The 24,400-nt window shown below is 39.2% G+C and overlaps 1 protein-coding gene across 3 annotated transcripts in view; it reads left to right on the top strand.

Moving 5' to 3' along the window:
• The window catches only part of LOC111870987, a 31,558-nt gene extending 11,567 nt beyond the window's left edge, over window positions 1–19,991 (top strand). For 2 of the 3 annotated variants that reach the window (XM_023863693.2, XM_023863692.2), the window contains exons 4-13: window positions 105–237; window positions 1,640–2,018; window positions 4,908–5,167; window positions 6,594–6,716; window positions 7,908–9,196; window positions 10,477–10,584; window positions 13,402–13,569; window positions 15,266–15,469; window positions 15,942–16,087; window positions 17,102–19,991. In XM_023863693.2, the coding sequence (XP_023719461.1) occupies window positions 105–237; window positions 1,640–2,018; window positions 4,908–5,167; window positions 6,594–6,716; window positions 7,908–9,196; window positions 10,477–10,584; window positions 13,402–13,569; window positions 15,266–15,469; window positions 15,942–16,087; window positions 17,102–17,256 (2,965 nt within the window). In that variant the 3' untranslated portion in view covers window positions 17,257–19,991. The remainder of the gene's footprint in view (window positions 1–104; window positions 238–1,639; window positions 2,019–4,907; window positions 5,168–6,593; window positions 6,717–7,907; window positions 9,197–10,476; window positions 10,585–13,401; window positions 13,570–15,265; window positions 15,470–15,941; window positions 16,088–17,101) is intronic. The other variant, XM_023863694.2, reaches the window with a different exon arrangement.
• The last annotated feature ends 4,409 nt before the right edge of the window (window positions 19,992–24,400 follow it).

Below are 24,400 nucleotides of genomic sequence, written 5' to 3'. Positions count from 1 at the left end.
ATCTGCATGAAGTTGTGGGGCAGGCTGGCCTCAGTGAATAACTCAGTTCTGTAATAGACAACTGTGTAATGCGAAAGAATTATTTGTGTAATGCATTGTGTCAGGTTGAATGGTGATTTGGCTGTGCTGCCACTTGCTGTGCCCTTGGATGGGAGTTTCACCAGTCTGGAGCCCCACGCCAAGGAGGACTTCCAGAAAATGCTGACTGAATGGCAGGAGCACCTTGGTTCGTTACAGGTAAGTGATAGAGCTGTATGGTCTTTTAATGATGGAGAGGGACAACATCAAGGTGAGACACATTTCGAGCCTACTTCCTTCTTTTATAAGAAACGTGAGGTTTATGGTGTTACATCTATGTGCCTAATGACTTTTGAACCAGTTGCTGGATTGCACTCAACCATCCGGGGACCTATCCCTTGAAATTATAAACAGCCTGAGGATGCAGAATTTAGTAATTATATTTGCCACCTTCATGTTAGGTAATTCTGGACAGAGGCATGTCAGTAAGTTCAGTAAATTCTCCGTTGTCCATCAGTTACGGGGAGTGGGATTTGCTGGTTATATTAAGCTGCCTGTTGTGTGAAGTAAACGCTAGCAGAAACACAGCACAACATCAGAACAACATTCTCACTCTAATTCTTGTATGGGGGTCTTTCTAGGTAACACAGGAAATTGTTGAGTGGAAGATTTCTGATGTATATACTGTAATGTCATCACAAATTCAAATAGCCTGTGTTGTTATGGCCAGGGATTGGTAAGTAACGGCATGTGTGAGAAAGGGTGATGGGGCAGCACTGCTAGTGGCAGTTGGTAGAATGCCACATTGAGGGTGAACACACGTGCAGTTTGGTTTTGAATATTTTTATGAAAATGATAAATGTACATTCAGATTTTTGTTGCTTGGATGCTGGTATCTGGGAAGCTATAATGTTATCTTCATTGACAGGTTTTCTAAAGACATGAAGGCATTTAATCCTAAAGCATGAATTGAGGTGCTGTACCTGCTAACTAACTGAATGACTGACTAGTTAACTAAGTAACCAACCAGCCAACCCACCCACCCACCCACCCACTCGCTTCATGGGGAAGGTTTCTCTTTCAGAAACATGCACAAGCCTTTTGAAATAAACATTCTAGCTTCAGAAATAGCCAGAATAGTTCATCGGGTATACAGGCTAGATGACAGGGGAATCTGTTTCATCACTGGCAGAGGTAAGAAATTTTCTCTCCTCTACAACCTCCACATCGGCTCTGAGGCCCATCCAGCCTACTGTCCATTGGGTACTGAGGACTCTTTCAGCTGGGGTGAAGTGGTTTGGGGCATGAAACTGACCACTGACCTCCATGTAGTGCCAAGGTTAAGATTGGTGGAGCTATGCCTCTACTCCTTCATATGTCTTCATGATATAGTGCTTAATTAATTAGTTTAAAAAATAAGGGTATTTCAGATAGTTCCCCCCATGCTTTTTTGGGGGGGGGGAAACAGCCGTAACGATTCTGATTAAATTTCAGTCACTTTATGGAGACCATTTCCCTTAAATAAAACTGTACAGGCAGTATCTTCAAGAAAATAATGGTATACCCTCTGTACGAGAAAGTATGTGCAGTGTCTTAGCACCAGTTTTTAAACTTTTTTCAGTCGTCAGATGCTGATGATATGGATGTGAAGGATATTGCGGAGATTGACATGGTGCTGCCCAACCATGTTTCTGAGCATCTGCCTGACGACATTTTTGAGGATGACACAAAACCCTCGGTTTCAACAGGGAAGCAGATCCCCCTGTTGAAGTTGGAACAGAAATCATCACCATTAAGTATCACAATGAAGGATGACTTTAACAAGCTCAGTTTGGACAATTTCATGAAATGTGAGGAAGATATTGATTTGGGCTTTGCTGTGATTAAGGATGAAGCCATTGACATGTTGGATTCTGCTACAGAGGGTGTGATAATTGATACGAAAGTGGACTTAGATGACGACTGTGTTGATGTGGAAACAGTTTCAGAGCAGATCCCTGGTGAGTACACTTGCTTAACTCGTAATCCCTCTAACATGATTACACCAGCCCTTCTTGCATAAGCTCTAATTTATTATCCATAAAAATATATACATAGTCACATTTGGTCATCTAGGTGCCTGGCTTCTACTTTGCAGTTATTTAAACTGCAGTGCATATTCATTATACCAGATATGTTAACATAACACACAGCCTATGCTTTACATTCCATTAACATTTCCACTATGCGTAAAGGTTAGTTTCTTTTTTTCTGTGGCGCTACAGCCCCAGTTTGGGCCTAGGCCTACCTCCCTGAAACTCTGCGTTTCACTTCGGTTTACTAGATCTTACACATCCGGTAGGACTCCTTGGGCGAGTAATCAGCTCGTCGCAAGGCCTCTACCTGTAGACGAACACAGTAAAACACACACAAACATCCATGCCCTGAGTGGGATTCGAACCCACGATCTCGGCTTCCGAGTGAGCAAAGACAGTGCATGCCTTAGACCGCTCGGCTACCGTGACTGGCAAAGGTTAGTTTCAGAGTATGAACAATGGTGTTTGCAATCTGGCCCAGCTCAGAAATCAGTTTCCTGCTGTCTCTCTTTCTAGGATGACAACTGTAGAAAGAGAACAGATCTTCCCACTGTTGTTGATGGTTATATAGAACCTAAAGAAATATCAATATGTATTTAATATTGCTGATAAATTGTGGGAAAACTTGTGTAATTATATCATTATTTGCATTCCCCCCATGCCTAAATAATTTTGGAGCTGGGGTAGCCAAGTCAGTATAATGATTAGGCTGTTGGCTGGACATCGAAGGAATTTGTGTTCAATTTCTGGCAGAGGCAAGTTTTCACCCCACAGCCTGTGGACCAGCTCTGGGGCCCAACCAACCTATCCAATGAATACTGTAGTTCTTTTCCCAGGAGCACAAAGCTGTCGACTCACCATCTGTTGCCATGTGGCATCATGGAGCTGTACCTTCACTCCCCAATATGTCTTCATGTCACGGTGCTTAATTTAAGTACAAGGGCAGCTTTAGTCATATATTAAAATGGTACAGATTTCGAGAATTTGTTGGAGGAACTCTGAGCAACAGGTTACCATTGTGTCTGGTTTATTTGGAAATGTTGTGGTCCTGTGTTTCTGTAGCTTAGAAGAGAAGATTGTATACCAGAATTAGATGCCGGTGCATGTTTATCACTCTGTGACATCTTGTATAGTATAAATAGGTATTTAAATAAATGGTGATTTTTAATGGACATGTATGTTGGCGTAAGGGGATGACGTAAGTGCCACAGAGGCTGGCTACTTGTAGCATCTGCGAGCTCTGGTCAGTTACTTCTGGAAGAAGTAAGCGTGAAGTTACGTTATGTTAAGAACTGCTAGTACATTGCCTGCCCCTGTTTTGTGGCTTCAAACCATCTGTACAAGTAGCGCAAGAAACCAAAAGATAAATGAGAAGGAAACTCACCAGATGTTACAAGAATGTTTATCAATGCCCGAAAACGCGCCTTGCACCTGTGAAGGAATCCCTGCAGAACACTGAAGTTAAAGCATTTTTATCACTGCAGATTTGTGTATTCTGAGAGTTTACGTAACCACTTAATTGAAAGTGTGCATCAGTTACGAAGAGCAGCTGAAGATCTGTGAGTCCATCATGCAGATTTCTTGACTTCCAAATCCTTTGTGGAGCATCAGTAGGTTTAAGCTCATGTACAGTTGTAACTGTTTATCGATGAAACTTTATTAATTTAGTTGCCTTAGAAACTGAGCTTACAGACACAACTGTCTCCTGTGATAATCATGTTAAGAGATTTCCAAGGGCTTATCTGTAGCTGTCTCCAAATGTCTTCAAGCTTCCCATCTGTGGGCACCGTTTTCTCGAGATGTTGTGTTTTATCAAATCCTGAGCTTGTGGTCTGCCTCTTCGTAATAATTTTGGACACACAAGATTTTGTAGGCACAGGTGAATCAGTATTTGCAGATGGAACTTTTCCTGCACTTTGTGTAAGCTCTCTTTCATGTACATGTTTCAACAATAAATATTGTCTGATCCATAGTATATACATCATTGGTTATAGAGAAAAAGATAAGCTCTTGAACTCAGCACACAAGTGCACCTTCACCTTAACTCTTCTGGAACTGACTAGAGCTAGTGGGAAAGATGAGGGGTAAGCCAAATAATTAGCTGGCATACCTGGGGATTTGTCATGTCTCCTCCTATATACTATGTAATGTGTGTGGGTCAGTGTGTATTAAAGCAGTGAAAGCAAGGTAATGATTGGCCAGACATGTAGCTTGGATGGAGGCAAGAAGAAGTGCATCCTAAACTAGGTATGTGTGAATCTTGAATTTTCAAGATGGAATTGAGAAATAATTTTTACTCTCAAAACTTTGATTTTTCAATCTTCAATTTAGAGAATTTTCTGAAGAGTGTTCAATCCATTTTGTCTTAATATGAAAGGGAAAGGTCAAATGATTACTCCACATCTCCAAATCATATTCCTGTGATAATATTAGACATATCATGTAAACCTACTACCAAGATCTATGACACATACTCAGAAACAACATTTCTTGTTTTATGTGGTATTATGTAGGTGGATGAGTTTGCATGATCAAATGATAATGCAGATGGGCGATGCTGCCAATTGGCTTCTTGGCTTTATATAGGGGAATTTATCTCATAGTGGTTATATTTGACACTCATGGGACTCATTCCATCTCCACGTTGAGAATTACCTCCACAACACTATAGCTCCGCATCACCTTCTGCTCCCGTGCATTGACAGATGCCATGACTCAAAAATCTTAGTCCAAATATGGTTGATTATCTTGCAGTGTGTTTTTCAGAGGAGGTTGCAGAGGGTTAATGGTAAAGTGTGTGCGGTTGCTTTGCAGTTCTTGAAGCTAGAGATTTAGCAAGCCTCCTGGAACAGTTTGAGGCAACAGAAGTGATCAACACAAGCAGCAACAGCAAACCTTCTGTTCTTGACAACCACTTGTATGCATTGGCAACACAGCAGTTAACACCATCCATGTCAGAAAGCCAACATACAGCAGCAACTCCATCTTCAGCACCTACAAAGGGAAATACCTCCATCCTTTCCCATCAGAGTATTAAAGATTCGCTTCCCAGAGAGGTCATTGATAGGATAAAGGTGAGTTATGATTTCTTGGAGATTTACTCTCCATCCTCATCTGTGTATAAGGATCACAGCCTGTTCCAACTTCACCTGCCCATCTCTGCCCAGGTTTGCCAACACTTTTCCTCCCTCTCACTTTATATTGTAACACTTCATGTGGTATTCAGTTTTTATGCAGTATCCATACGGGATAATCAGTTTTTTATATTTGAAAATAATATAACTAATTTTTATGTGTAATTCTGTTCAAGTATCTTCACATGTCAGTTTGTCTGAACTATTACATCTCTTTACTGTTCTTAAGAAATCTCACTTTTGTTGCATATATTCTCATATCTCTCTTTGTGTTGACCCATGCCTCATGTTCATATAATGGTTGTAGTGCACCCATAATATTAAAAAATTCAGGTTGTGTCTTCTTTTGTGATTTATTTTTCAATGTCTTATTTGTGCACACACCATTGCTGATCTTTCTCAACGGAAGGTTCTCAGATCAGTCTGTTTTGCAACCTATATAGTGTCAAAGCAAATTAAATTAATTTGACTTTGAGAATTGCATTAAAATACTTCGCATATTGGATTAGAATTGCATTTTTGACATTGGTATTTTGGATTACTGCATAATACTGCCTCCTCATTGTAGAATTAAAAACTACGGCAGCTTTGGTGGAAAGTGCAAGCTTTTTATGTAGCATTGATGTTGAATATTTTACTGTATCCTTCACAAATTGCAGTGCATTGTCTCAGGAATACAAATTATTTTATTGTCACACTCCCAGCTTTGGTCTGAACATCATTGTCAAGTGTTCAGTACTCCTGCTTTGTGTGTGGGAGGCCATTGGTTGAAATCTTGGCCCAGATACTGGCTTTCCTGTGGTCTTCCCGATTCACACAGTCACTCCAGGTCACTATCTGAATAGCGCCTTAAGTTAGGCAATAGCAACTTCCTTTCACATTCAGTTATTTAATTCTGTGAATTCTTTGAAATTGAAAATGTTAAGTAAATAAACAAATAAAAAAGTGATAATTCAGCTTTGAACTGCTAAGAGTTTTGCATTCATGTATTCTGCTCTCTCCTAATTTAGAATTAATTCTGAAACAGTGAATCCTGCATATCTCGTAAGGCTTCTTGGACAGATTTGCCAGCTGCAGAGCCACTGCCTGTGAAGGTCAACGCAATGCAGAAAAATGCTAATCTGAGATTCAAATCCATATCCCTTACATTTGAAGCATTGCAATAGTAAATGTCTTAAGAGATCACATGACCATTGTCGTTGGTATTAATGTATTGTTCACTTAAATTATTGTTTGGCTTGAAGTAATTTGCCATTGTGAAAAGTTAAATTTGTGTATTCTACTTTTTGTATCACTGTTAATAGTGTATTTGAGTAATATGTTGATTGAAGCTGTATCTTTCTACATTGTATTGCATATCCTGCAGGCATCTGGCCGAAAGAAAGCGATACCAGTAATTCCAGCCATGCCTAGCAGGCGGCCAGGCAGAGGGGGCACACGCATGCAGGATGCTGGTGCAGCCCTTAGCAGAAACAAGCTCTTAAAGATTGTGAGTGTTGTAATGCTCTGTTTTATTTGCAGGAAGCTTCTTATAATGACAGTGTATGAAGTTAAGAAAGAGTAGTTTGATTTTACTTAAGAAAATGAACTGTTTTGCACTTCAGAGTTACAGCGCAGGGATTCTCAAACTTTTGAAACACTGTTATCCACAAAAATAGTACATAAATTTATGTTACACTCTCCCCAGGTGTGCCAGTTAATGAAAATGCAGTTCTTCACATTGATGTGCTTTACTATGCTTTACTTAGCTTTACTATGTCAGTAGGAACCAAAATAACTTTACACCACCCTTGCACCTTGGCACCACCCTTGTACTTTGGCTGCACAGTGTCATGACTCAGAAGACAGCATTCTTCATGAAGATTGTTGTTGTTTCTGGAATGTGGATAATCACTGCTGTAGCCATAATTGTATGTAAATATGGCCGTGAGGATGGCATAATCAGTATAGTGACTGGCAATGGGCTGGATGACCGAGGGGTGGGAATTTTGAGTCCCAGTAGGGTCAAGAATTTTCTCTTCCCCATGTTGTCCAGACTGGCTCTGGGAGCCACGCAGTCTCCTATCCAGTGGGTACCGGGTGCTCTTTCCCTGGTGGTAATGTGGCCAGGTCATGAAACTGACCACTCACCTCCAATAAGTGATGAGGTCAAGAAAAATGTGGATCCATAGATCCACTCTCCCATATGCCTTCATGGCACAGCTTAATTAGTTAAGCACAGGGAAGATATTAATTCACTTACTTGGGGGTGGAGTCCAACTGGGTCCACTTGGCACGGCAGCCACTGATTGGCTTATTGTAGCCTACCCTGGGTGATTATGATGATGAAAAAATTTAGTGGAATGAAGATTGGCAGGGGAAACTGAAGTACTCCGAGAAATCCTGCCACAGCGCCACTTTGTCCGCCATAAATCCCACTTGACCAGACCCGGGATTGAACCCGGGCCGCCACAGTGGGAAGCCAGCGACTAACCGCTTGAGCTATTTTGTGGCCCAGTGGCAAGATATACTTTATCTCTAAAATATTTGTATGTGACCAGAAAAGTAACACAGACTGCTAACAAAAGTTGCATTGACTTCAGGTAGTTGGTCTTCACATACTTTGCTTGTCCATCTTACAGGGGTGCATGTGTGTAGTAACTTCTTGCAGCCATTTTGAAATAGCCTTTATTGTATCCAGGTGTCTGGTGGCGGAGGTGGGGAGTCGGTTCAATTGGACCACGACTATTGTACCGTATCAACAAACAACGTGGAGGTTGCACCACCACCTCGTTCCTTTTACCACTCAGATGCTTCTGAATATATTGCAGATAAACTTAACAACCACCATGGTAGTGATGAAGACAAAACTATAAGTAATGGAAAATGTCACGATGAAGAAAAAGTGTATTCTCGTCTGCCAGAATATTATATGGTACTAGCACCTCAGAGAATAGATAGAAATGATATGAAGGGTAGAAAAGTAGCTGTTAGGGATGATGAATTTTGGGGGGAAAGTAACTCTAAAAAGGACAGCGGACTAGAGTCAGGGGAGGTTAGTGATGCTAGTGAAGAGGTTATAGCCTCACCTAGTGATACAGTTCAGCATTCTGATACTAAATGTTCACCCAGAGACCAGACTGGAAAGCAGCCGAATGCCCTCCACAGTGTACCTCCCAAGACTTCTCTTGTACCTTCAAGTGGAAAAAGCTGTAGTAATATACTCTCTGTTAATGGGAAGGCTTATCATATAGCTTCAGGTAGTGTTAGTAGCAGTAAACTTTCAACAGAAACTATAGTTATGAAGCCTGGTAAAGAAATGCCCATGATTTCAGTGTTAAAGAAATGTCAGATAGGCAGTGTGCCAAATGCTTCTGGCAAAAGTTTTCTGGCTCATTCAAACAGTGTGAGCTGTGAAAGTCCAGCAACCATCAAGGAAGAACAGCAAGGACCAAAGAAACGGAAACTGAATCTGGAGGAGTACCGTAGCCGCCTCAGAGAACTGGATCGAATACGGGGGAGTAGGGAAAACAGTTGTGCCAGTTCCCCAGTCCATTCTCCATCATGCTCAACCTCCATTAGTGTGGGCACAAGCATGTTGGAGGATGTGAAATCAGATTCAAAAGACAATCCCAGCATTGCATCCGAAGTGTCTAGCAAGCCAGACATGTCTTCAGAAGAAAGTTTATCAGTGGCAAAGGGTGTAGAGTCTGTTGCTTGTGAAACCACATTGCGACCTGTAATGCATAATGTGGAGGTGCAAACGATACCTGACGATGAAGTGCGTATAGGGGGTGGTGCAGGGAAGCATACCCAACAGGAGGATGAGAAGGAAAGGAGAGATGGTTGTACCAGAGATAGGCGGAAGCGCCATTACAGATCACGGCGTGCAAGCAGCTCATCTAGCAGTGGTTCATCATCATCTGGCAATTCCCATACTTCAAGAAGGCGCCACAAAAGTTCACGCTCCAGGCACAGGCGTCGGCTCAGGTAATTTGACTGCTTTTGCCATAGTTATTTTATGTGCAGGTAGCGTTTCTTAATGTAACATTCTTTGCTGGGAAAAAAATTACACCAACTCACTAACTCTGGTGCAGGGATCTTGTTGACTCACCTGGACAAGAATTTCTGGCCTGTTAGGAAACTTGAAAGTTTATTACCAAGTTCACAGAAGTTCACTACCGACCCTGTCCTGAGCCAGCTGAATTCAGCCCACTCACCCTCTATTTCTTAAGATGCATTGTAGTCTTATCCTCATATCTGTGTCTAGCTTCCTTTTCTAATAGTTGTACTAGTGTTTATTTCACCTCCAAAGTTTCCAAGTTTGCCAACATTTTTAACGGTGGTATGATAGTAGAGGACATATTGAGATTTGTAAAAGCAGAACCCCCATATTGAAGATGAAGTACCAAAGAAGTTGTATTCACCATGTCAGCAGGATGGAAAGAGACAGACTTTTGAAACTACTAGAAAATTACAGGTCACATGGACTAAAGGACTGCAGAAGACCTTTGGAGACACTGCATGGCACACGAGGTTGAAATTGTCCAAAAGTGGCTCAACTCCTAGATTGATCAATGATAATGAGGAGGAAATTAGAAAGTTCAGAAGTATGAGTGACTTCTGTCTGGTAACTTAATGTTTACACAAAGTGTTGCAAAAATACTGTGGTGTGTCATTTGGTTCAGTGGTTTCTGTGGAAGGGGCAGACTGACAAACATGATGCTATAATACAGTAAAATAATTTGTTTCACAAGCTTTTATCACATACAGAAATTAATTGTGATTATTTATATTTAGGCATAAGTGTTTCAGTCTTCAGAGGGTCGTTTTTGGTGACTTCTTGATCATGAGAAGTGATTTATGATTAATTATCATATTCACTTTTGCACAATTTTGTGTAGCTTATTTATCAGCAGTGTGTAAATGATTATAGCAAAGCACAAGAGAGCAGTTCATTGCTAATAGCTATGAAAGTTTCGCACAACCGAGAAAATGCTGTAACATGATCCTTTGATGACTGAAACATGTATGTCTAAATATTCATTATTTATTCATTATATGTGGTAAAAATTTGCTGGACAGATAATTTTGTCATACAATTGAATCACACTTAAAATGTACTTCAAATGATACCGTAAGCGTATCTTTCCCCAAAAGATGAAATGATCTAAATACCATCAGACTATCTAATGACTGTTAACCTCTTCTGTATTAAAGTCTGATAATTTGTCTTACACTGCTGGTAGTTGATACCCATGATATTTCAGTTGGTGTCGCAGTTCTGCTGGTCATTCCAATGGCTCATGTGGTTCTCGAAGTCGTGGTGTCTGGTCTCGCTCTCCATCATCAGGCTCTGTCAAATCCTTTTGCTCAAGGTAACTTGAAGCAAGTTGAGTGTTTTGTTTTCATTTATATGTACTGTTTCAGAAACTTGATATTCTTCCTTTTCTGCCATTCTTGGATTAGTCTGAAGCAGGTTTGGACAACATAATAGTCCTGTAAATGGACTCTCATTTTGACGTGAACTGAATGGGAGATTTTCAGAGACCATCATTATTCATTCTGTTCAGATTGAGTAGCCATGTATTCTGTAAGTGTTTATTCTTCTATTTGTGGAATAAATATTCACTTTGTGCCATCTGGTATATTTCTTGACACTTGAAGGTTGTTTCCATTGCTTGAATTTCACTAACAGTTCAGTACTTCATAACTCAACTTCCACTTCCACACAGAAGTGTCAGAATTGCTATCAGTTTATAAAATTATAAATTTGTCTCCTTGCATGTTTTATAATGCTGTGTGTATGTTACAGATATGTCTTGATACAGATGTATTTTGTTCTGTGTATGATTTTCGATTTCATAAGAACAGTTACATCTCAAGAAATTTGTTTTGTAATTGAATTGGAAAGAATTATTTTGGAGCAGATCAGGTATTTTTATTTAAAAGCCATTGTTTTATTGCTGTGATTTAACTTCACGAATAACCATGATGGCTGACTGTCAAGCAGGAAGCTTCTGCTCCAATAAAAACATTCAGGACAGTCCCACACTGAATCAAAGATAAATCAACAAATGAACAAAACCATAAGGCAGTGAAGTAGGGACTAGCTCTGTCGATTTGTCCCAACTGAATAGGTTTTACCTGAAGACAGACAGGTTCAGAGATAGGGACTAGCTCTATTGATTGGGCCCAACTGAGTAGGTTTTATCAGAAAGAACAGAATCCAGTCTCCGAATCATTGTGTTTTGAAAAATAAACAGGACAGTGTTTGATGGAGAGAAGATGATGGATAATGTCCAGAAACATAACATTTGTAGATATGACATAACTGCAGGTACTTATTTCCCCCATTCTTTCTTTGTTGTACTCCATCTTCGTGAACTTATGATGCCCCCATTGTTCATGTGGTTATAGGTTACCTTATAATTTGCTAGTGGTTGTGGACAAGGGAAGACAGATGTGCCATCATGTGTTCCAGTGAGTTTGGTAATGTAGTGAAATGTATTAGAGTGTAGAGCAACATTTTGAACAGAGTCAAAGGCATTTTTTATGTACACTTTCTTGAAGTAGGTTTATTTTTTATTGCTAGTTGGGTGGGACTAAGTCCCTTGTACTGCGGCCACTTCTCGCCAATTGTACCAGCCCCAGATGATCTGATTGTGGAGTAATTGGTGGAATGAAGATTGGCAGGGGAAACCGAAGTACTCGGGAAAAACCTGCCCCAGCGCTGCCTTGTCCACCACAAATCCCACTTGATGAGACCCGGGATCGAACCTGGGCCACCACGGTGGGAAGCCAGAGACTGACCGCTTGAGCTATGGCGTGGCCTGAAGTAGGTTTGTGACTGAAGTAACAGCCTGGACTAAATTCTGTAATATAAAAATTGTCTGCCTACAGGTAATCAGCTTAATCAGTTTTCATTTTATTTGTATCTCCCAGAACTGGTTGTAATGTAACTAAATCATAAAGAAATCGCAAACCATGATTGTGAGGAGCGCTATCGGGCTAATTTAAATATGCCATACTGGTGATGTTATCCCACCCATTGTTCCTGTTCATCAGTATTTGTGAGGCAGCCTATAACTGTGCAGACCTGAGTGTGTTTGTTCTGTGGTTGTTCATGCTAACCAGTTGGTCAGAATGCGTAATTCAGTGGCGTAACAGAAACTAAGAATGTGACTGATCTGATGATGTAACCATAGTTACTTGGTTGTGTTCATATTTCACTGTGAATAATTAGAGCTCTTAGTTACTCCTGGAGTTAAGTGGCCTCTGTAGTCTAGAGGTAACGTTCCCACCTCATGACTCGTAGTACGTGGGTTCAAATACCCGGCGGAGGTCGTCAAATTTTTAAGGGCGGAAAAATAATTCAGAGAACAAGTCCTCCGGGAGGGACTTTTAAGCCGTGGGTCCTGTGTCGTAGCTTTACGGCACGTAAAAGAACCTCATATCTCCAAAGGAGGTCACAACCAAATTAACGGACGTTTCCCGCCCAACAGCAGTCTCTAATACCTCTGGTAGATGGGGGAAGCATTATAGATACCTCTCAGCTAGTAGAGCCGGTCTCGCTGGCTGGGCGGGACTGATGGTAAGCACCAGTACAGGTAGGATATAGAGACTAGTAGAAATCATAGAGGGAAGCACAATGGACCAATACAGGTCTCAGTGCATGGGGAAACCCACCCTCTCCAATAACTAATTAACTACTCCTGGAGTTTCAGTGTCCGCCATGCCAAGTAGACCCAGTTGGACTCCCCCCACTACTACTGGAGTTTGTGAAAGGCGTAACATGAATATTACTAGAACTGAATGATCTAGGATCTCTACTGGAAGGAGAAGTAGATTCAGCTGCAGAAATTAAGATTTAAGTTTGAATTGTTGAAGCAGTTTTGTTGCGATTGTGAGGAATGGATGTTGTTTATGATAGAACACACAACTCCTGTATATAGTGGTGTGAAATGGGGTAATTGAAGAAAGAATGGTTTCCAGTTAGGGTAGGAAATTGTTGACATTTCACTGCATCAGATTGTATTCCTGCAACCCTAGGATTCTTTATTTATTTAATTCTTGTTTATTGTTTCTTCGACAAATAATTACTTATAAGCTGGGAAATTTAATAAATCCAGTGTGCAGTTAATTTTCTATTATATGGCATTGTTTTTTAAATTTACTGAATTACTGCATTTCAGCAATTCAGCACATAGCAGGTCAAGATCCCGAAGCATTGGTGCCAAGTCATGTCGCAGGAGTCCTTCTGGAACCAACAGGAAATGGCACCATTCATCACAATATGATCACCATGGAAGACATCACAGGAGGTCTGATAGAAATTATGCAGGGTCTCGTGGGTGGAGGAGGTATACATGTCTTTCTCTTCCTTCAGTTTCTTGCAGAAGTCAGTAAGGATCTGTGCAAAAGATCGTGTGCTTCTTTGAAGCAAACAGAAATAGTTAGAAAGAAATTAGGGGAAGGAGTAGCATGGTCAAAAAATTACACAAAGCTCATTTTTCTGTATGTAGTAAAGTGAGAGGTAATGACCCTGTGCTTAATTAAGCATCACACCAGGAAGATACATGGGGGTGGAGGCGTAAACCTAAGCACTAGCTGGAGGTGAGTGGCCGGCTTAATGCCCCAACCGCTTTACCCCTGGTGAAACAGTAGATTTTAATATTTAATATTTTTGTGTGTTATCTCTATATTGTTATTCTGGGGTACTTATATCTTTGCTAGGGCTTTGCCATAGCTGAAGCGGTTAGTCGCTGGCTTCCCATGGTCCGGGTTCAATCTCGGGTCTGGTCAAGTGGGATTTGTGGTGGACAAAGTGGTGCTGGGGCAGGTTTTCTCCGAGTACTTCGGTTTCCCCTGCCGATCTTCATTCCACCAATTGCTCCACAATCACCCTTGCCTATCATCCAGGGCTGGTACAATAAGCCAGAAGTGGCTGCAGTACAAGGGACTCAGTCCCACCCCACTAGCAATAAAAAAAAATACATCTTTGCTAGCAATATCTTCAACCTGCATAAGAATTGTAAATTATATGTATTTAATGATGCTTTCAGTAGCTCGGTTGGGTGATTATGGATAGTGAATTAATTTGGAAAGGTGTGGATATGTGAACTGTAGTAAGGAACTGTATATGAAGGAGATGGCTTACAACGGACTATTTCTGCATGTTATTCATTGGAGATGGCAGTAAACATCAGCATCGTTCAGTAATGTGTAGAACTGGAAATGAATATGAGAGAAAGCAAGGGGAAGTTAGTAAAATGGAAGCTTATATAAGAAATGTTGAGAATTCCCATTAAATTCTCAAACTATTTTACCCTAGTGATTTTATAACAGAGGCATCAGAACCTAAATAATGTGGCATGTAGACCTGTTTCGAGGCATTGATCATGAAATAAGTGACTATACAACAGCCTCCGTTAAGTAATGGCTCTGCAAACAGTGGCTGTTGCTAGGCAGTGTATAGTAGTGATCACATGGGAACCCCGACATATACAAACACAGCATAGCAACGGAGGCACGATGTTTTCTTTGATGTCTGTATAGATGTGTTATAAGCAGGAGGAGTTAGTGGACAGAGTCGGTCAGTGGAGTCAGTGAAGATTTGGTTGGTGAGTGAGTGAGTGAGTTGGTAAGAGGACTGCTGCGGTTCAGTGGTTGTGAACTGTTGCTGAGAGAAGCTGGTAGCCAAGGCTGGGGATAGTTCAGAAACCCAGAGGAATGGGAACGTCTGCTGTTGGAAGCCGCTACCAGGCAGTGGCTAGTGGAGACTGTAACAGACTGAGGACACTAGGCTTTGTGTGACAGTGATTTGTGAAGTGTAGTCATAAGTTGCATGTTAAAGTGTTCAGTAAATCTGATTACCACTTGAAAACCCCATCTATAATCACGCCATATGTGTGACAATGCACTTTTATCCTGTAGATGTAATCATTTTCATTTATGAATGTACGTAACATGTAACCCACTGTGGGTATACTGTGTATACATTTTTACTTGGACATGGTTGTGTAACATGATGAGCATTTTCTTGGTTTGGCTCCCCAGATCCCGGTCTCCTCAGCATTGCAACTGGAAGAACATGAGTGGGGATTGGCAATTGAATGAACGGGAAAAGCAGCGACAGGTGGAGGAGAGACGAGTGATCTATGTGGGTCGGATAGAAGAAGGAACATCGAAGGCAGAGTTGAGGAGGCGGTTTGAAATGTTTGGCCCCATCGTGGACATCAGTGTTCACTTCAGGGAGCATGGGTACATTCTTGGGCTTGATACTGTTTTATTTAGTCCTTCTGTGTCATGAAACGTTTTCCTAGGCGTTTGTTAAATAACAAGCACATTTTTTTTTAACAAAATGAATCAGAACTCTTTTTAACTACAATAAGTATCGATGCTCATTAGAAATTTCTGCACCAGATACCAGCATAACATATGTATTGTAGAAGACTGTTACAGAGTGAAGAAAGTTACAAATTTATGAACCCTGTGTGAATTTATGCACACTTGGTTAAACAGGCTAGTTTCACAACACCAAATGTAAGTGTTTACAGATGTAAATGGCTTAAAATTGTGGATTTTTTTCATGTCATTACTTTAATTCAACTTTTCTTTCTTTCCCCTTAATCCTGATATTGGCGAGGCTGGTTAGATCAGTGATAGGTAAATTCCATACGTTAGCTGATGATTATCTTTGCAGTATAGAGAATTGTTACCATGTTTGTTGCAGTGACAATTATGGATTTGTCACTTTTGCATATAAAGTTGATGCGTATGAGGCTGTGGAGCATGGAAATGATGACCCTAATCAGCCACATTATGATCTTTGCTTTGGTGGTCGACGGGCTTTCTGTAAGACTCGATATTCTGACCTAGGTAAGTGGTGTCGTATATGGTATTAGTGAAATTCCACCAGCATGCATTGGGATTTTCTCTCACTGGGCAAGTGATCTCAATCAGAAACAGCTCACTTCTCTTCAGGAGAAGCCCACTTTGAATCTTGACTGGGGAGTCTGCTATTCTGCCATAGGTTTTTCATGATTTTCTTCTGTTCTGCCTGGTTTCTTTGGCAGGTAATGAATTTGAACACTAAACTGAGGACAATTTTAAATAATGGAAATATAACATTAGCTGTTAACTTGGAATTATTGAAACTGAATGTTAAAGGAGTGAGGATCTTAACATTAAGGAAGTTCCACTACAGTTGGGAACAAAGAGCTAAAGAAAGGGAAATGTTGATGTTTTTTGTCTTTTTAACTGTGTTGAAACAATTTAATAATGGCTACTGACAGACAACAGATAAAGACAGGCAGTAAATGGGGCAGGAGTTTCCTCTGAAGTGTTGAGCAATAGCTGCTGGATTGCATTGTGTCACATCCTAGAAGAGAGTAATCTCCACAGTCATTACTTTGGGAACCTAAAATCTTGCACTTAATAACATAGAAAATACCACCTTCCCACTTGCTATGCACACAGAATACGTTTGTTACTTTTTGAAATACATTTTATTCTTGTGTTTAATATACTAGCCGGAAGGTTGCAGATTCGATTCCAGATGAGGTCATTGAATTTTTCAGTTGACCAAATCCTTCCAGCCATACTGTGGCCCTGGATTTAACCCAGTGTCTAACAGAAATGAGTACCTGGGATCATCCTGAGTGTTAAATGGCAGCTGGCACATGAGGGTGACAACCTCACCACCATCTGTAAGCCGATTGTCAAGAAAGTGTGGGAGCCTCGATGTCTCCTAGCCCTATGGGCCTCCATGGCCTGATTCAAGGATAGTTTTACCTTTTACTAGCAGATGTCATTGTTCACTTATCAGAATGTCTGGAAGGTGTAATTTCAGAAACAGTAGTGTAACCTGGTCAATATAAACATCTTTTTCAGATGGAATGGCAACTAAAAATGATCCTCTCTCCAACCCCAATGGATATATGCAAGGAAGACCAGTAGGCATCAGTAGAAACAGATCTCACAATGAAAACTCTTTCGACTTGTTGCTGCGTGAAGCAAAAGCCAAGTTGTGCAAGCGCAAGGCTTGACACAGGTACATATGTATAGGAGCTATCACTGTTACTGTTTACATTATGCAGGTGGGAGAAATCCCGGGTAATTTATTGTTGTAGCAAGTTGTTTTCAGCGCCGGTTCCTACTGTCATATGCTTCCCTGCTTGTGCCCAGTTAATGCAAAATCAAGACTAGAACATGAAGAGATATTTGTGAATGGCCGGATTGAATAAATTATAACCTTACACTGCCATAGAATTGTGTTAATGATGGTGGTCTTTACGGAAACTGAACCGTGGTTATAAGATCTTGTGGTGTATGGAAATCTGTGAAGACCTCACCTTCAAGAGAATGCTGGAACCATGCAATGTTGTGTGGCTCATGTTACAGTCTTCCACCCATTTCCTGACTCCTGTGTGGCCAAGTAGTTGGTCCGTTCTGATATTCTTTGTATCTTTACTTAAGAAATTTTTGTCATGCTGTGTCAAGTTACGTATTTACTGACACTGTAGTCCGGGGCATTTTGATTTTGATACGTACCAAAATAAGTTATGGTATATTATTTATTTTACAATTCACAACACAGCTAAAACATTATGACATGTCTTATGATGCTGATAAATATTGTTTGTTGATATATCTGTAGTATATTCTTTATTTGTTCCAACATATGGTTCTATGCATGAATATAATACCTAAAAAGGAGAAATATAAGGCTGTGCTCTATTACTAGTTGTTTGTAATGATTAGTGTAATATTGTGTGATTTACAGGTTCAGTTAGAAAAATGATCTTAGTAACATCCAAATTTGAAATATTTACATTTCTGCATTGAATGATTTGCTGCTTATGACTTGTAATCTTCTGTCAATCTGAAAAAGAAAAATAAATAAAATAATTGAAATTGAGGAAATGTTAGCACCGCAAATAATGGTTTCGATTTGTTGAAATCGAATGTTAAACGAGGGAAAATCTTAACTTGAAGAACATTAAATGTGGTCCAGTGTGGATAAAATTAGTTGTGTTCTGGTTTGGAATGGTACTTCTGTGACACTACTGACTCAAGTTTTAAGTTCGAAAACTTCAAAGTCCACTACCCTATTTCTCATTCTCAGACTTGTATGTGTATTTATTGTGTTATAACGTTAAAATATTTAAAGAGAAATTTTATTAAAGAAAACTTAAAAATATCATAAATATAAAATGTATGCTGGATTTTAGAAGGTCTTGAACAGGGTTGATTTATCTTGTTGGCACATTATTATAATAGAGTTGCCTCATATACTGTGATTTAAAGATGTCTTTTCTGCGTTTTACTTCATGCCCCCTATTTGAGTGCTTTCATGCCTTATGTAACGGAACATTGCCCATTACCTTGAATTTCCTAAATCATCTTTAATTCTGCAGGAGAGCATGTTCTGACAAGTATTTTATCTCTAACTCCATGGAGCACAGTTATCCTTCAGATGCTAATTGTCACTGCTGATCATGAAATAACTGGTCTTGTAACCCATAAAGGGCTGCATGCTTCTGTAGAAACACGCCCATTTTCACATGTTTGGTGCTACACACCGCCAGAGAACATGTAGTCCACATAATGTTAGCAAGAATATGTAAGTCATGAGCCAATGATCCTTATTGCCCTAATGCATGGACTGGGAAATATTATTCTGTAAATTTGATATTTTGAGGTGCAATGAAAATTCATTCTGACTAGTCTTAGCTTCAGGCCTTTTAATCTAGATCCCTTAGTACTAAATCACAATTTGTGTGTAGTTTACAGGAACGTGGATGGACCTGTTAGATTCTGTTCTTTATTCATCTTACATTATTGCACCTAATGTCTTTTTTTTATGCTACTGCAAATGAATTATAATACTATTCTTGAACTTGACATATGTTGAAATGTTATGGTGCTCAGTAAAGTAACAACTGGTAGGGAAGTTCCTTACCTGAACGAGTAGAATGTTTTATTTTGGTTTCTAATTTGTTCTCCAGTTTCCCTTTATATATGAAAGAATGAATTATTTAATTTTTATTAGGTAATTTAAATGAGTCTATGTAGTTGAGAATGCTGTATAAATTCTACTTGGCATTGGCACTGCTTGTAGTATCCTGGATTAAGGTTCATATGTGCATTTTTAATATGAAGAATACCTGGTTCTCTCTTTGGCTACATGCTGTTTAAGAGGAACTTATTAAAGAGAAAAAGATGTGTTCTGGTGAAGAAAAGATGCTTTATGTTTACATAATGAAATTCCCATTTTTATATTTTTTCATTATGTTTTATGCCCCCTGTTCCCTTTTCTGGCATGTAAAGAAGGAACTTTTCTTTGTAACTTAAAATTACCAAAATATGATTACTACTGCAATACAGAATTACTGGACTTCTCTCAGAAAGTAAAGAAGTCAGCATTGAAGTTCTTTTGGTATACAGTATTGAATGTACTGTCCATCTAAGCAGAGTATTTGCTGGATGTTGAAGTGCACATGCATGTTTTCTTGGTTGAAAGTTAATTTTACAGAGGGGATGTAATGAATGTAAAGTGTTGTCTTGCCAGTAAAAGGATTGAAAGGGACTTGGAAGAAATTTGCATTTTGTAATAACTTATAATCTTTTTTTCCATCTGTCCTGCAACAATATCAATTTAACAACATTAATTCACAAAATGTTTAAAGTGTCATTAATGTTATTGAAATGTATTATCACGTGTTGGGTGGGTCACGCGGCAAATAACTTCACGCCGTCTTGGATGTAGCGAATTTATTGCTCTCGCTCTTACATTTACACAATTCACAATCTCACTACTACTGCCATCTGCAGGATTACAATTACTTCTCTTGCTTCAGTTCACTCCGGCGAATGCTAGACTGCAACTGACTAGTTACTCTGACGAATACTCATTATGTAGCTTTTATACTGACAACACAGAAAACAGTTTCATGATAGCTACCACTGTTGCATAAACGCCATGCTTACAGGCGTTGCTGGGGAACGCTGCCGAGAGTATTGCTGCGTAGTAACCGCGGTGTCCCCTGTTAAATCACTGTGGGAAGTGCTGTTGCGTCACCGCGGGGAGGGGCGGAGTGTTTACTGAGCGTTGCGTAATGATGGAAGGAGTGGGGGTATGTGACGTCACTCGCGAGACCACACGTGACCCCTACTTCCTGTTGTGCCACCCACGTCACAATATGTATATTTGGTGTTTATGCTACACGTTTAGGCCACATAGGGCTGTGTTCAGGCACCATCTTTTAAAGGACTCTACTGTACTGTCCACTTAGTAGTATTCATTAAGGAAAGTCATCATATTATTAACTTCTTTGAATTATGATGATGTAGATGATTTTCTTCCAGTTTCATTTATTGTGGCTGTTTTTATGTCCCATTGGGTGTGCCACCGCAATATGTAAGATAGGAAGAAAATCATCCAACATCAGATTTCAAAGAAGTTAATAATAATAACAACAAGGACATGCCTTAATGAATACAATTTGATCGAGTGCACAGTGCAGTAGACTCCTTTAAAAGAGATGTGTTGACTGAAGATGGCACTGTCCAGCTGAAACATGTAGTGTAAACACCAAATGTACAGATATTTTAATAATAATTTAGTGAATTAATATTGTTGGCTTATGGACAGAGAACAAGACCATAAGATATACCTGACTGCAACAGAATGCTGAAATGTAATATTATGCATTCTGTAATGCTTATTTAGTTACAGAGAAGCTCTGTTAGGTATGCTACTACCTGACTCATGCCTGATAAAAGTGTTGTTACTTTCTTACTTCAAGGACTTTTATCACACTGTCTCTACTAATCATGATTATGTCTTCTTTTAATTACAAATTAGTAATAGAACCATCCTTCTGTCACTGGATAAAATGTTGAAATGGTGTGATTTTAATGATGGCATTAACTTATGTACAGTTATACAGCATCTGTATTGTATTAGTTCATATGATTGTGTGGTAGTAACAAGGAACAGTGCCCTGTCTTTCCCAAGATGATTATTGTTTTCTAAGATAGCAGCCTTCTTAAACAAGGAATTGTAATAGCAAAACAGACTTGTATAACACAGACCTGCAATAAATACATGAATTGTTCAGTTTCTTTTAGGAAAGGTGTGTGGAAGGCTGGAATGTTTAATTATGGCTTCTTTCCTCATGTGGAGATTTGTATATTATAGCTCTTAGAGCTCAGCTTTTACAGAGTATACAGTAAATACTACCCTTTGTAACATCAGTNTTTTTTTTTTTTTTTTTTTTTTTTTTTTTTTTTTTTTTTTTAGTATTTTTATGTGAGAATTTTGCTAACGCACTTTAAGTAACCTGAAGAAGTAGAGAGCTCAGGGGCTCTTGTCAGTGTTCGTGCTGTTTCATTTAGTTTGCTGTCCTTGTTGTGCTGCTGTATACAGTACTCTGCAGACATGAGACATCTTATAAAATATGTGGACCCTACCAGAATTCATTCCTGTTCACTTTACAGAAAGAGCATTAGGAAAATCTGTAATTTTGTGGTGGTGGAGTATTCTTCTCCAACATAGTTCAGTTATGTGTTCTGAATTTTTTCCTGTACATGGAATGTTACAGTTAAATGGTTTCCAGATTTGAAGGAACTCCAGGATATATATTTGGATAATAAAAGGTAAAGCACAGTGTTGGGAATCCCGATGTTGTGACCTCATGTCACTGATCTGAAACCCCACTCATTCAGGTCAATTTGTGGTATATCAGATTTCTACTATGTGTTTGAGTGTACAGTGCACTAATTACAGTTTTATGGACTTGAGACATCTTGGCTGTGCTATAAATCTGTTAAGTGATGAGTAAGTGGACATATTGTCCAGTGGTTCGGTTGAGATTGACCCAGTATTGTATCTGATGTTTTTAGTATAAATAACCTATTTGTCTATGTGTTCTGATCAAGATAGAGGCCAGATTGTGATTTGTAATATATCAGTGCTCTGTGGCCCGCTATTATTTATAGCTCTCTTCAGTGTGTCTTCATAATGTATTGAATGAGATTAGTTTTGTCTGTCTGATAGTCATTATTATACATTATTATTATTATTATTATTATTATATATTAGTTGTATAGAAGTTTTGTAACTATTTCAGTTTTTCAGATATATTTTAGTTATTTGTATTAAAATTGCCACAGACTAGACTGGACTATTTGAAGTATGCATTGCTATGTATGTACTTAGGTAGACCTGGCAGTGTACTGTTAATAAGAGAAAACATAGGGATGTTAATGATATAATGCCATGATTCATGATATCCCTTGTAAAATGTAGTAAGCATTTTCATTATAGTATGGACTGTGTATTGAAAGAATGAAATGTTAGCAGATGTGAGGGACTGTGTAAAGAACTTTCTACATTGAATATCATATGTGAGTACCACATTGTATAGATTTCATATTTCTGCACCAGTGCGTGCCAAATGATGGCTGAGTTCACAGAAGAAAGACAGTTTGTGTCTGTACATAACTGGAGAGATGTAGGAGTCTTGTAAATATTTATATGCTTCCAAGTGCTGGAGCAAAAATGTGTAAGATACTTGTGAGGGCTGCAAATTGATGTGCATTATTTTATGAAGAATATATTTTACATTCTCTCTCTCTTTTTTTGTCATATATGTAATGGTTTTTCTGCCTGTGTTGAATGGTATTTTGGTTTTAGAGCAGAATCAGTTTGCAACCCTTATTTTTAGTCTCACTTCATTATGGTTGTATGTGAATATTAAAGCTTGTTTCCATGACTGAGATATCTGTGTCCATATCCAAATCTACCTCACTTGGAATCTTATTTAAAGTGTTTGTCCACATGAAGAGAGGAAGAACTGGTTTTTGGTTTGGTTGTATCAAGTCCATAGTTTTACCACTTTTGGGTAGTTGCAATTAATGCAAAGAAATACTTTTCTTATATGAAAGCTTTGATGACTTCTGTAAAGGGAAAGTCCCTTTTTCTGTTAGTATTGATGGACAGCAGTTGGGTACTGTATTGTGTAAGAATGATGAAATTCAAACCAGGTTTTTGCTGTAATTAAATACTGAAGCCAGTTAAAAATATGTATCATGGTACTGAAAATTATATTATTTGTGTAGTATTTTATTTTGAATTAATCTATTCAGTACAGAAGTTATTATATTGAGAGAGAAATGGATTGCACCACTTTGGAATACTTATCCAAGAAAATATGGACACATTGTTATGGATTTATGAGAGTGCTGCAGTTGCTAATTTTTCTTGTTTTAGACATTGATGTGCAGATGTTACAGTTTGCACCAAGAATATTTCAGTTCCTCCTACTCCCTCTTAACCATATGAATACTTCTGTTCATGTGGTCAGGTCACTTACATTTATGTCAGACTAGATATATAACTGTATATTTGTTGGCACAAGAGACTTTGTCAGATACTAATTAGGAAGTAAGCCAGCTGGTAAGCACAAGTGCTTCAGGAACTATGTTAGTCGTAACTTGAATAACAGTGTACCAAACTAGAGTCTATAATTATATTAGTATATAGCAGTAGTAGTAGATGTAGATTTAATATTAGTAGTAGCTGCAGTAGTAAAGATAAAAAAGAAGGTAAAGTTATCCCTGTAATGCCATGAAGGCCCATAGGGTTGTGAGACATTGAGGCTCCCACATTTCCTTTAGACAGTTGCCTCACAGATGGCAGTAAGGTTGTCAGCTTTACACACCAGCTGCCCTTCCCCCCCAGGAAGATTCTCGGTACTCATTTCTGTTAGAGGCTGAGTCGATCCTAGGGCCATAGTGGGGCTGGAAGGAATAGGAGAATTAAAAAAAAATCCACCTCAGTGGACTCAAACCCGTGACCTTCCGGCCTGTGGCATAGTGACTCAACCAACTATGCTACCACATGCCAGCAGCAGTAGTAGTAGCAGTAATAAAATATAGAAAGATGAGCACTTGTTCAGGAGGGCACTCGTAAAATATCGCATATTTGATATCATCCATCAAATTCTGCAACATGTTTGTTCTCTTGTGGAATCTGTTCATTTCTCTTATGTTTGTAACATAAGTTCCTTGTCACTGTATTATCTTTGAAACTAACTGCTGCATCAGTGGATAGTATGAGTTATGACTGAGCAATGCAATTAATTGTTCTATGGTTGTTTAATGTGATTCACAGAATATTTCGAC

Source organism: Cryptotermes secundus, unplaced genomic scaffold, assembly GCF_002891405.2.
Source record: "Cryptotermes secundus unplaced genomic scaffold, Csec_1.0 scaffold1044, whole genome shotgun sequence".
NCBI lineage: Eukaryota > Metazoa > Arthropoda > Insecta > Blattodea > Kalotermitidae > Cryptotermes > Cryptotermes secundus.
This window is presented reverse-complemented; position numbering and strand designations above follow the sequence as displayed.